Raw genomic sequence first — 14,270 nt, forward strand, 5'->3', positions numbered from 1 at the left:
TCCACTTAAAACAGTCAATATCCTTACCGTTATTTTTTCCGAACCCGGTCTCCGATGCTGAGAGGGTTTTACACAACCTAGCCATCCGACAAGCTTTGAAGTATTATCTCGACAGAACAGGCTAACTTGGAAGTTCTTTATAACTCTTTGTAACATTTGGTGACCCAAAAGGGGAACCTGCCTCCCAAAGCATCAATTTCTCGTTGGATAGCTTCATGTATCTCTGAGGCCTACAAAATTCAAAGCCATCGGCCCCCAAAGGGCATTCATGCACATTTGGTCTGGCAAAGTGGCTGCTGTTGCCTTCCAAAAATAGGTCCCTTGAGGCCAAAGCCAAGGCTGCTACATGGGCTTCCACTTTGGCTTTTTGCAGACATTGTCTTGACCTGAGCTCACGGTTTGATGCCCAGTTCGGCCAGGCAGTTTTTAGAATTAGTTCCAGTAAGGGAAATGTCTACCCTCCCGTAATACCTGTGGGAAATTCAGTGCTTGGGACTCTTCCCACAAGTGTGGAGTAAAGGGGACTATGAACTAGGAGTGAGGCAGTCACTATGGTGAGTAACTTTGTCAAATTACGGCATTCTCGCATTCAGTACTGGCCAATAAAGTAGTCCTTGCCAAAGTACTGGTGGAGATTTACCTGAACTCTAGTTCTCTTTTTGACCTCTACAGTTACAAATATGCAAAGTCCATTTTGGGCTCACCTGTCAACACAATGACTACCTGCAAACAAACAAGCACAAGAGCAGTTAGAGATCGAAGTATAGGTATAGAATCCAAACAATTGAAACATTAGAAACTGTAATGTCTTACTCTTTTTCTTACACTATCCGCTATTGAATAGGCGGCCCACCAGCTCTGCTTAATGGTAGTGTTAGAGAGGCAGGGTTAGATAAAATCTTCTCTGTTCCCCTTTCCCAACTCCAACACTACCAACAGATTGCACCTTGGTATCTGAACCCCCTAATGCACTGTTGGCTTCCCCACTCAAAACCACGAATTTCGAAATGGGCACCACATTATATACAAATTTAGTGTTAGCACAGTTCTTCTCACTGTGGACCCCGTCCCTAAATTGAAGTTAGGAAATCTTGCCGTAGCTATAATAAAGCCCTCTAGAAAGTATAGTTTTACTGACAATTCTTTCAGAACTTGCCTAACTTGACGGATTTCATATTGTAAGGTATCATGACCCTTGTCTATAGAATCTAAAATTTGGGTCAAAACTGGAAAAGAAAAAAACATCAATTAAATCTTCATTGGTAGTATTAGTTTGACCATTGATATGAAGTCTGTCCGTCTTGGAGCTACTTTGTTGTTCTTCATACTGATTATGGGTTGAGCAACATATCCTTTCCGGTGCCTGTTTAATCGAACCCTCCCATGCAGCAGCCACCATACCATCCTTTGGGGACAATTGCCCCCTAAAGAGAGTAGGAGTATGATGAAGGCAGACACTTTCCCTCATGTGCCAAACTGGCAGCTCTGCACTTTCTATACCCAATGACCAGCGAACTCACTTTGCATACACCCAAGATCAAATCTCTAATCTCACAGTTGTCCAGATGGTTTAAACTCAAATGTTCCAAGGAGCAGGAGGCTTCCAAAACGCTCAGGGGCCCATTGATTGGATGGTTGACCAAATCGAATGTCGCTCACAATTTAGGAAGGGGATCTTTCACCAGTGCCTCCTTAACGGATTCCCATTCCATGCTGACAATTTGAGCAAAAAAATGAGGGAACCTCCTTATTCCATGTTTTAATAGTCCCCACTGTTTCATCCAAATTAATCGTTTCAATGGGGCCAGTGTTCGTTTGGAGAACCGCAGTAGTAGAAATTACAGCATCGCTCATACCAGTGTCCAAGCAATCAGTCTCCCCCAGAGTAAGTCTGACACGGCATGCTGGAACGGAGGGTGTATGCCCATACCTAACCCGCACACAGTTCCTGAGCCGGCAGTGTGTCACACAGCATGAATATGGGGGACGAGGAGAAAACTAGGCTCAATTGAGCGCACATACTACTTGTCAACAGGCACAAGATGAGGCAAAGAACAAGTCTCTCCTTAGCAGAATCGATATTCAGAAACACTAAGACGTTGTACTCCCTTTAGATGAATAGCTAATGCAGTTCTATTGAGGAGGCTGGATAGCCAACCATAGAGAAAGCAGCACTCAAGTAGCGGTGCCCAACTGACACACATATGGCTCCACTTATTTCTGCTTTCACTTGTAGTCACTTCCACGAGCTGAAAGAGTCCAAAGGAACTTCTTGTTACCTCTCAACACTTTTCGCTACACACCACTTAGATCCTCCCGCAGAACCGGGATTCTGTGGCAAAACGAAGGTAAACGGGTCCTCCACAGCAAGCTTGGTGTCCTTAATCGTAGATCCCACCAAACACTTATGCATCACTTCCCTGCGCTTCGTAGGATTTTCATTTTTTTATATGGACGCGATTCTGAAAGTTCCAACTGGCCAGGCTCCTTAAGTTGCACACAAAACGAACAAAGCTGCAAATCCAACAGCTTTCTAACAGCCAAACACTTATGCAGCACTTTGCCACTTCTGTGACATCTGTGAAGTCTTTTTAAAGTCCTTCAGTTAAAACATATTTGGTTTCTGGTTTGTAGTCCAAAGAGAGATTTTTCGCTGTTCTGTTGGCAGTTGTTTTACAAATTATGTGCATGTTTTTTATTGAAAGGGGGGAGGGTGGGAGGAGGGGGGGAAACGAGGAGTGGGAGGAAAGGAGGGTGGGAAGAGGTGAGATGGTCCACCATGTGATGGATCTAACGCTCAGTTTCAAATTGTAGGTGCTTGTACTGAGAAGGAATTACCCCCTGGATGAGTTGATTTGCAGAATAGAGTTAAACTGATAATTACTGTTCTGATGTTTGTTAATCTGCTTAGAATCACATGCTGTGCATAGGTCCGACATCCAGTGGTCACTGCGGAGTATTGCATTTTGTTTTTCGTAGTCGAAAAGGGACGTCGACAAGGCGTGTCTGAAACACTATCCCTATAGTGACGTGCGTTGTACCCACAATCCCTCACGCGTCGAGGTCCCTCAGATTGTTTTTTTCAGCCCAGCTACTGGTCGCCTTTACGCGGAGCTCCTCGAGAGACATTGCAGATTTCATCTCCTCGACCTTTGGTCGTTTTCCTATATTAATATAGAACTTATCGATTCCCCCCCCTCGACGCTGTTGTGAAGCTGTCTCCGCCGAGCAAGATCTTCGACGGAGGGGACGAGCGGAGGAGATCCTTCGGCGTTGCCGAACACGTGGCCTGGCCTCGCAGGCCATATACAGTAGGGAGAGTGGGGGTCGTGGGACATCTCTGGTTCTTTTCTGAGAATGCCTTTCCTTTTCCCCTTCCTTTCCCTTGGGGTGGTTATCACGATTTATTGCCTCGGCTATGGAGAGGACACCCTTTAGGTTTTGCCCGCTTTGCAAGGGCAAGTTTACTTGGAAGGACAAGCATTCATGGTGTAACCGCTGCTTGCCCCTCGATCACAAAGAGGAGGGTTGCACGGCTTGTCGGCTTCTTAAGCCTAAGACTCTAAAAGACCGTAGGGTCAAGAGGTGGGTGGCCTACGCTATGTCGAAGGCCGACGCTGCACCCACCGTTGCTACCTCCGACAGTGACGAGGAACGTGATACCACGACCTCCGCTACGGAAGTCGATAACCCCCTAGAGAGCGCACACGCGCTTCGTCATCTGTCCCCGGCCCCGACGGGCTCGGCTCACGCCCTGCTTATGGGGATGAACACCCCGGCGACATTGACGCACATAAGACCCCACACATAAGCACACAACCCATGGCTCTTCTTCGTCGAAGGCGAAGAGAGCATCAGCGCCCAAGGAGACGCAGGTTCCACCGGCGGCCTCCTCGGACCGTTCGGGTTCGAAGCCCCTCTCGCAACCGCGACCAGCGACTGGGCTTTCGGCAAATAAGGGCGCCGCCCCCAAATCATCGGCCGGCGCGCATCAGCAGAAAGCGCATGCCGCCGTAGAGCGATCGACACCCATAACGTCGAAACCACAGCCCTCCGCTGACAAACGAGTCGCTGAGAGCTTGGCGAGGATCGTGGTAGCCGACGCCCACAAGCGTACGCCGAAAGACACGTCGAGCGCTACGCAGAGGTCGAAAGACACGCCGAAAAAGCCCGAAGAAAGGCAGGGACTATCTCCTTCAGTCGAGGGGATTCCCAACACACCTGAAGGCTTTTCGGAGGGCGATGGGACACTTTCCTCGACGTTGTGGGAGAGGTTGAGCCGTTTTCAGCTACAAGACACTATTTTTCCCCCGCTAGACCGCTCAGGGGTACCCCATGAAACCATGGAAAGGCTCCATCTCTGCATGGAAAGAATGGAGAGGTTTATGAATACCCAGAACCCTCCCACTCCCAAGAGAATAAGAGAAGGGCCTCAGGAGGACCCCAGGGCCAAAATTCCGAGACTAGTCAATCCCCAACAGGACACAGCCTCAGACTTCCATAGTGTGTATGACCTCACTGGGGAAGAACATTATTGTGAGGAAGAGGATGATTTTATGGATGAGGAAGAGGGACGGAACCAGGAGGAAGTTCTGAAAGACAGCCCAGACTTGGTAGGAGAAGGCTTCGGAGAAAATCCAGAAGAAGGACCTTCTCACCCCTGGCAATCCCCTTCAATATATTCCGACACTGATGTCCTGAACCTAAATCCTCCAGACAATTCACCTATTAGAAACACGTCTCCCATTGACGATCAGCCCACATTTAATGCCCTGTTGCGCAGAGCAGCAGCACATTTTGAACTGGACACTGGGGAGCTCTCTCCTGAATTAGACTTTGTGGAAAGAGTAATTAAGGAGAAACCCCCGGTCAGTCAGACCATTCCCCTCCTCGCTTCGGTGAAGAGAAGAATCATCCCTTCGCTGTCCACACCCGCATTAATCAGAGGGGTCAATCCTAGAATTGAAAAACTTTTCACTCCTTCACCCTCAGACCCGCTGTACATCAGGGGACATTCCATTCCGGATTCCCTGGTAGTAACCAATACAAGAAAGAGGGCAGGGGTACCACTTTCCACCAGTGAGGCACCACCTGACAAGGAGGGCAAGCGGTTATATGCCCTTGCAAAGAGAGTTACATCCTCGGCTGCCTTTTCGGCAAGAATTGCGAACAACAATTCTTTGCTCGCTAGCTATGCGGACGCGCAGTGGGCCAAACTGCGCAAAGACGCCGAAGAAGCACCAGAACCTTTACGTACATGCCTGCTTACAACTATTGGCGAAGGAACCCAGGTCAACCAGAGTATTGTAAAAAACTCTCTGGATGCTGCAGAAACAGCGGGACGTTCCCTGGTTCAAGGAATACTCCTAAAACGCCACGTATGGCTGCGCAACTCAGGGTTCAAACCGGAGACACAGGCGTCTTTAATAAATAAACCTGTTGAAGACTCAAACCTCTTCGGGAAAGCGGTGCATGAGGCTCTGGAGATGGCTAAAAAAGAGTTCGATACTATCAAAACTCTTGACCAAATCTCTAAGCCCTCTACCAGGCGCGGCTATGGCAACAAACGCTTTTTTCGTGGCCAACGCCAACAACAAAACCAGCAGCAACAGTACCCTGCCACCAATTTCCAGACCAATAGTGGGCAGTACAGCCAAAGAGGCCAGCGTCGGGGCAAAGGAAGAGGCCGGGGGTCCACCCCCAGAGGCTCCCAAGCCCCCAACAACACCAAGTGACGCGAAGATTCGCGTCCCCTCCCATGCAACACCGGTCGGGGCCGGATAACATCCTTTCTTCCAGCATGGGAGGGTATAACGTCAGACCGCTGGGTACTTTCCACCGTAGCCCACGGATACTGCATCGAATTCAACAGTTCCCCAACATACAAACCCCCGAGGGGACGTCGCATGACACCGGAACATCTTGCCATCCTTCTCCAAGAAGTACAACTACTGCTGGAAAAAGGAGCCATAGAGGTCGTACCTCTATCTCAGGTAACGGAAGGTATTTATTCAGTGTACTTCCTTGTACCCAAAAAGGATCTAACCATGCGCCCTGTATTAGATCTGCGCCCAGCGAACAAGTTTATCAAACCCCAAAAGTTTCGTATGGTGACCTTACAAGAAGTGATCCCACTGCTATCACAGGGAGATTACATGACAACATTGGACATGAAAGATGCATACTTTCATATTTTAATGTTGCCAGCGCACAGAAAATACCTCCGGTTCATGATAGAGGGCAAACACTACCAGTTCAGAGTGCTACCCTTCGGCATAGCATCAGCACCAAGGGTATTCACAAAGGTGCTGGCAGTGGCAGCGGCCCACCTGCGCAGGTTGTCCATCCCAGTTTACCCTTACCTCGACGACTGGCTCATAACGGGATTCTTACGAAACATGCTTCTCCAATACCCAAAAGACTGTAGACCTTTTGTTCCAGTTGGGCTTCTGCATCAACGAAAAGAAGTCCAGCCTAGACCCCAGCCAAATCAAACAATTCCTAGGGGCTCTAATTCAAACAAAGGACGGCCTCGTCTTCCCCTCCAAAGAGAGGGTCCAAAACATGCTGTTTCAGATCCCTCAATATGTGACCGATCGAGAGGTGACGGTACGCAAAGCAATGCGCTTGCTAGGCATGATGGCGTTGTGTATTTATTTGGTACCTCACGCGCGCCTGCGCATGCGCCCAATGCAAGAGTGGCTCAACAGCCAGTGGTGTCAGGCCAGCGGACTATGGGACGATCTAGTGGTGGTCTCGCAGGCCTTAGTTCTCTCGCTACGGTGGTGGACAAAAGAAAACCTGGGAAAAGGGAAACCTTTTGCCACACCCGCGGCGGAAGCCACTCTAACCACAGACGCATCCCTCACAGGATGGGGGGCTCACCTATCCCATCAGACTGCTCACGGAGTGTGGACTCCGAACGTAGCATCCAAACACATCAATCTTCTGGAGCTAATAGCGGTGTTCAAGGCGCTAAAAGCCTTCCAGGAACACCTACAAGGCAGGACAGTGATGGTCCTTACAGACAGCACCACAGCCATGTATTACATCAACAAGCAGGGGGGAACCCACTCTCCAGGACTATCCAAACTGGCCCAAAATATATGGAAGTGGGCTCTCAAACAAAATATGTTCCTACTGTCACAACATGTACCAGGGGAACTCAATCTGCTGGCAGACAAACTCAGCAAAGATTTCCCCCTGCCCGAAGAGTACGAATGGCGACTGCACGAAGACATCGTCTTCGACGTCTTCACGCAATGGGGATTCCCAGAAATAGACCTGTTCGCAACCCTGGAGAACTCACAATGCCAAAGTTACGCCTCCAGGTACCCCCAAAACCAATCCAAGGGAAACGGTCTGTCGATTCAATGGTCAGGGAAATTTGTTTACGCTTTTCCCCCGACACCCCTTCTCAACAAGGTGGTGCACAAGATGCACCAGGAACAAGTAACCATGATACTGGTTGCCCCAATGTGGGCCCGACAGCCATGGTTCGCTCACTTGATGGAGATGTCCCTATCTCCCCCAGTGAAACTCCCCTGCCCGTACAACATGCTGTCACAAGACAAGGGCAGGACTCTGCATCCATGCCCCCAGAACATGAACTTAGCAGCCTGGCTCCTGAGATCATAGAATTTGGACATCTACAGCTCCCGCAGAGATGCATGGACATCCTCAGGGAAGCCAGAAAACCTAACACTCGCCACTGCTATTCTAGCAAGTGGAAGAGATTTGTCATCTGGTGCAGAGGAAAGAGCATCAACCCGATTGACTGCTCTCCCACACATATTGTTCTATACCTGACCCATTTATTGGATTCAGGTCTAGTGTTCAATTCCATTAAAGTCTACCTAGCGGCACTTTCTGCATACACCACTTCCCAACTCAAAGTGTCGTGGTGGAAGATCCCTGTTATAAAGGCCTTCATGGAGGGAGTAAAGAGAATACACTCCCGGATGGGACCTTAACGTGGTACTTACCAGACTCATGGGCTCACCATTTGAACCCATGCACAAAGCATCTCTTAAAGACCTCACTCTTAAGACTGCTTTTCTAATAGCTATCACCTCCATCAGGAGAGTAAGTGAACTACAGGCTCTTTCTGTTCTAGACCCCTTTGTTACAGTTCACAGAGATAAGGTGGTTCTACGCACTCACCCAAGGTTTGCTCCGAAATTTATCTCAAAATTCCACGTAAACCAGTCTATAGAACTACCAGCGTTCTTTCAAAATCCTTCCAACTTGGGGGAAAGGACTCTGCACACACTAGATGTCCGCAGAGCGGTCATGTTCTACATGGAAAGAACCAGACCACTGAGGAAGACTAATCAGTTCTTCGTCTCGGTGGCAGCAGGAAGAGAAGGGGATGCAGTTTCAAAGTCCACTATTTCTAGATGGATTGTTCAATGCATCACTCTCTGCTTTACTCTTGCTAAGAGAGAACTGCCCTTTAAGCCAAGAGCACATTCTACTCGAGGCACGGGGGCGTCCATAGCATTCATTGCAAATGTTCCCCTTGAGTCCATCTGCAAAGCGGCTACCTGGAGTTCTGTGCACACCTTTACAAAACACTACTGTCTAGATGCACACTCTAGATCTGACTCCCAGGTGGGACAGGCAGTATTAAGACATCTTTTCTCTACTGTTCCTTCTCATAACCCACCGCCAACTCCGGGTACTGCTCGCTAGTCTATGCACAGCATGTGATTCTAAGCAGATTAACAAACATCAGAAGAGAATGCATTACTTACCGTAAAAGCATTTCTGATGGTTGTATCTGCTTAGATTCACATGCGCCCACCCTTCCTCCCCGCTCGGATGGAAGGATCATAGACTTCCTTTATATCTCTCTCTTTTCTGTACTCACTCACGTCCAGAAGGCTCCCTCGGGGCAGAAAAATACAAACAGAGGGACCTCGACGCGTGAGGGATTGTGGGTACAACGCACGTCACTATAGGGATAGTGTTTCAGACACGCCTTGTCGACGCCCCTTTTCGACTACGAAAAACAAAATGCAATACTCCGCAGTGACCACTGGATGTCGGACCTATGCACAGCATGTGAATCTAAGCAGATACAACCATCAGAAATGCTTTTACGGTAAGTAATGCATTCTCATACAGGACTCGCAAAATCTACTAGCCGACTCGCATTGGCATGGCGATTTTCTTTGAAGAACGAGTACCATTTGCATGGTACTCGACCTTGCTGGCTTGTATGACGATGCTTGAAACTTTTATTTGACATTTATTGCAAACAAACTTTGTTTGCAGTGAATATGAGGGCTGTGAAATATGTAGTGGATTAGGTGACGTTTGCTATAGGATGAATTTTCTGAATTAGACTTTGACAGCAGATTGTTAATGTTATGATAGTACGATTATAAAATAACAATTTGCCACTTTCTCTTCTGTGATCTCTTAACAGAAAGTCTGTGAAGTCCCGAAGTAGAAGTCCCAGAAGGAAACCATCGTCTTCTCGGAGCAAGAAGCAGAAAAAGTCTGGCTCGCGTAGTCGGCATTCCAGTATATCGCCCACTAGGTTACCATTAAACTCTAGCCTTGGTGCTGAACTGAGCAGAAAAAAACGGGAGAGGGCAGCTGCTGCGGCAGCTGCAGGAAAACTTGATGGTAGAGAGGTCAGGGGGTCTCCCCTTTTACTGTTTAGGAAAGATGCTGGCTCTGTTGAAAGTAAATTGGCTACAACAGTGGAACCCAAAAAAGTTACCAGCATTGTTAAGCCTGAAAAAGCTGCTATGGATGCAGAACCTGTTAATTTAGCAAGTGTTAACACAGACACCAAGCCGCTACCTGAGGAGGTTGCGCAAATAGAGGACACAGAGACCAATCTTCCAGCTGTGATGGCAGATGCGCACACACTGGCACCTCCACCTCCACCTCTGCCTCCACCACAAGTGGAAGACGTTATTAACCCTGTGACAGTGAAAGAGGAGAGCATGACTCCAAAAGACATTATTACAGAGAATGAAGCAGAACAGGAATCCCTTACCCCACCTGCTGTTGCTTCATCTCCTATTCCTCCATCACCGTTAGTGTCTTCACCTGCCAAGACGCCTCCGCTACCACCATCCCCTGCAGTCCAGAACCAACCGCCCCCTGTGCCACAGTCCACGCTGACCTTCTTGCCACTTCCCACCACAGTTGCTGCTTCCTTAACCACCACCTCCCACCCTTCAAAAAACCCCACCATCACTACTACCGCTGCTTCACAGCCATCTGTACAGACTTTGGTAAAGCCTCAGATGTCTGTAACACTCACCATACCTCACCTGAAGACCTCTACTCTGCCTCCGCTGCCACTTCCGCCATTGCTGCCGGACGAGGAGGATGTTGAGAGGTAAGAATTTAAAACCTACTGATTTGGTTAGAAAGTGCTACTTAATATGAATTTCACCCACTGGCGGTTGTACCTGCACTTCAGAATATCTTCCTATCCTTTCAAGTAATAAAGTGTTGGACAGTAAGATTATTTTACTATTAGACCAGGACATACTGGAGGATTTCTGGCAGCCTGCAAATCAATTTCAGAGTTGGCATGTTATGGTCCTAAGTAATGAGGCACAGCCTCACTGACATTGTTTTAATCTTTTTGTCCCCAATGAGGCAGACAATTTATTTTAAGAGTGGTGACCTAGTAAGGCTTGTGCGGTAAAGAGGCAGTGCGCCTCTGTGGTCATGAATCGGATGGCTGTCAGGATGTTTCTGGGTGTGACTGGTGGGTGCATCCGAGGGAGGAAACCCTGAACCAAGGTTCAAAAGTAGGTGTTTAAGGCTGAATTTGTTTGTGTTGTATATTCTGCTGTGAAACACTCCTCACCCTATTGCACTCTGGCTATGATTCTTACCACAAGAGGGATGGTTTCCAGACACAGTGCAGGGATCGAAATTAAGGTTGGATAAGCAGGAGCTGAAAGCAGCTCATGGGTGTCTGGCATTAACCGTTAAGCAGGAGCGACCACTGAGGAATGAGGAGCTAGTACATGTTCCACAAATCTAACTTCCTCATAATATGCGCACTTAACTTTTTGTCCAATAGTTAAGACCCCTTATTTTTTAAATGACATGTATGTAATTTCGAGGGAATTGTGTCCTCCGATGTATTCCACATCTATGACAGTAATCACCACAGCTGTGCTGCCTCGAGGGTCGACATCACCGGATGTTATATCTAGGACGCACGGCGCCCGTAGCCTCAGTTCCGTTTTTTCCATGAACGTCTTCGCCTCGGAATCTCTGCGCGTTCGATTCTTCTACTTCGATTGAGAAAGTTTGAGAATGTCTGTGTCTTATTATACCCCGAAGTCGGGCTTCAAAAAGTGTCGGGACTGCGGTGCCAAAATGTCTATCACGGACCTGCAGGACGTCTGCCTCTGGTGCCTGGGCGGAAGCCACGCCACCGACAACTGCGATGACTGCCAGTACCTGACTTCGAAGGCTTTGCGGGAGCAGAAGAAGTTAATGGTAGGTAGGGTTTCTAAACCCCGTAAGTCGAAATCTGCTAGGCTATCGACCGATGATTCGATGGGTGACTCTCCGCGTCGGCCTAAGTCCAGGGGGTCTCGGTTGCGGAGTAGGTCCTGCCATTCAACTCCTCTTCTAGGCACTCTAGGAAGCGTTGTCACCGGTCGCCTTCCTCGTTGGAGGACTCCGCCAGACAGCGGGTGGCTTGTCCCAACAAGCATTCATCACCGGCGGAATGGGACGCATTCCGCAAGGAGATGATGGCGATTTTCGAATCACAGGACACCGTTCCGTCCGCTTCTTCGAGAGAAGCCGGCAAGGAAAGAGCTAGGCCCACCGCTCGCACACCTTTGGGCTCGGGCGGTCAGCGCGATAGGGAGCCGCCGAGGTCCCGATCGGACAAGGTTGATCGCCATAGCCGTGCCAGGTCCAGGTCCTCGACGCCCTAGAGACCGTCGGAGCCTGCGATGCCTTCTAAGAAGGCATTGACGCTGTCATCGCCATGTCAGTCGATGGACTCTTTTGAGGCTCCTGCTCCTCGGTCAACGTCGACACCAATTCCATCGGCGCCCGACGCCTTTTGAGGAGAATTTACCGGAGGTGCCCCGGAGGGCGGTGGAAACTCAGAGGAATGCCCTCTGCAATTCAGTGAGGCCTGTCTTCGAGCACTTCTCTGGTCATCCCCCCAGGCTTGATTTATTCCAGCCTTTTGGACTACATTTCAGAGGTGGAAGAAGGGTCGGATGAGGAGGGGGGTTGTGCCTCCTGAGGTTCCTGATGATCTGTTGTCTGGTCACAGCCAAATGGAAGACCTAGGCCATTCTTTACATGACGCCAGTGGTCTGGACACCTCTCTGGAGGTTGAGTTTGGTAGGCCTGAGCCTGGCACACATGCTGAGTCCTCGTACAGGCGTCTCATGTCGAGGGTGACTGAGTACTTTGGGGGGGGGGGGTGGTCTGCGCCACCTGCTGATTTTCTGCAGGATGACCTGACAGATGTATTGGACCAAGGTCTGCCCACTGACATGGTGCTGCCATTTCATATGGCCTTAGAAAGAAGGGTGGCGGCGGCTTGGACTGCTCCGGAGAGTCTCCCGGCAGTGGGTAAGTAGCTTCCGAAAAAATACTGTCCAGCCAGTGGTGACTCCTGCTACTTGTCTACGCACCCCACTCCGGAGAGCTTGGTGGTGCAGGCAGCTACCGCCCCAGCGAAGCAGGCTGCGTACCCTACCATCCCTCCTGATGGGCACAACAAGCGCTTTGATGGCTGGGCGAAGAAAGTATTTTCATCTGGGGGTATGGCTTTAAAGGCAGCCAACTCTGTTTGTGCCTTAGCAAGATTCACTCACACTCTGTGGAATTGTGTATCTTTGGCGGCTGAACATATTCCCGAAGGGGAGGAACGGGATGGCTTCCTAGCCCTCGTTCAGGATGGCAAGGATGCCATGTGTGAATCCGTTCAGTCGGGTCTGTACGTGGCAGACTGTGTCAGCCGGTCCTTGGCGGCGAGCACCGTGATGTGCAGGTTTGCGTGGTTACAGAAGTTGGGGTTTGCTCCTGATGTGCGGTCCTGGCTTGTCAACATGCCCTTTGATGGTGTCCATCTTTTTGGCAGCAAGTCTGACGAGAGCCTTGAGAGGTTGCAGACCTCCAAAGCTGCAGCAAAGTCGTTAAGTGATGCAGTACGTCAACCTCTGCCTTTTTGTCCTAGCGTACAGCAATGGAGGGGAGGTTCCTTTCGATACTACTCTTCCTTTGGTAGATGGAGGGGAGCTGCCAGTCAAAGGGGCCAACGTAGGAGTAATAGAGGTGGAAAACAAGGTACTCGAGGTGCCAAAGCTGCTCGGGCAGTTGCCTCCTTGCCCTCAGGCACAGCCGCTTCCGCTCAGTCATGACGCCATGGCCCATGGTTCGCCGGTTGGGGGAAGGCTGGCGCAACATCTTGTAGAATGGTGTGCCGTGACTTCAGATGTGTGGGTTCTGGAGATCATAGCCCACGGCTACTGTCTTCCTTTCCGGCAGAGGCCTCACGACAATCCACCGGGGAAGCTCTCTTTGAGAGTCTGTATCTGCTCCTTGCGTAGTAAATCCTATCTCTGCTGGAGAAAGGTGCCATAGAACTGTTGCCTGTAGCGGAGAGGAACAAGGGAGGGTATTCCCCATAGTTTTTGATCCCGAAAAAAGACTGAGGGATTGAGACCCATCATGGACTTGCGTGGTTTGAACAAGCTCCTCGGGAAGGACAAGTTCAAGATGGCTACTCTTTCTCAAGTCCTCCAGGCCCTTCAACTTCAGGATTGGTTGGTATTTCTCGACCTCAAGGATGTTTACTTTCATGTGCCGATTCATCCCAAGCACAGGAAGTACCGGAGGTTCGCGGCTGGCAACTTGCATTTTCAGTTTCGGGTCATGCCGTTTGGATTGACCTCCGCCCGAGGGTCTTCACCAAGCTAATGGTTGTGGTGGCAGCGTTTCTCAGGAAAGGTGGGATTCACGTCTACCCCTACCTGGACGATTGGTTGATCAGGGTGCGCTCTCCTGAGCAAGTCCTGGATCATCTGTCCGTCACCTGCCACGCCCTTCACAAGCTGGGCTTCTCCCTCAACTTAAAGAAGTCTCAATTGACACCTACCCAGTGGCTCCAGTACATTGGAGCAATGCTCGACACATCCCTGGGGCAGTGTTCGCCTCCCCAGGTGAGGGCTCATCACATTCTGCAGATGGCGGACAAGTTTCAACATGCCCAGAGTCTCCCGGCGTTTGAGTTCTTGAGGTTGCTCAGC

The 14,270-nt window shown here is 49.7% G+C and overlaps 1 protein-coding gene across 2 annotated transcripts in view; it reads left to right on the forward strand.

Moving 5' to 3' along the window:
* The window catches only part of CDK12 (cyclin dependent kinase 12), a 629,271-nt gene that overhangs the window by 117,610 nt on the left and 497,391 nt on the right, over positions 1-14,270 (forward strand). For both annotated transcript variants that reach the window (XM_069634721.1, XM_069634722.1), the window contains exon 2: positions 9,434-10,363. In XM_069634721.1, the coding sequence (XP_069490822.1) occupies positions 9,434-10,363 (930 nt within the window). The remainder of the gene's footprint in view (positions 1-9,433; positions 10,364-14,270) is intronic.

Source organism: Ambystoma mexicanum, chromosome 13 (genome assembly GCF_040938575.1).
Source record: "Ambystoma mexicanum isolate Mex_15411 chromosome 13, UKY_AmexF1_1, whole genome shotgun sequence".
NCBI classification, from domain to species: Eukaryota; Metazoa; Chordata; class Amphibia; order Caudata; family Ambystomatidae; genus Ambystoma; species Ambystoma mexicanum.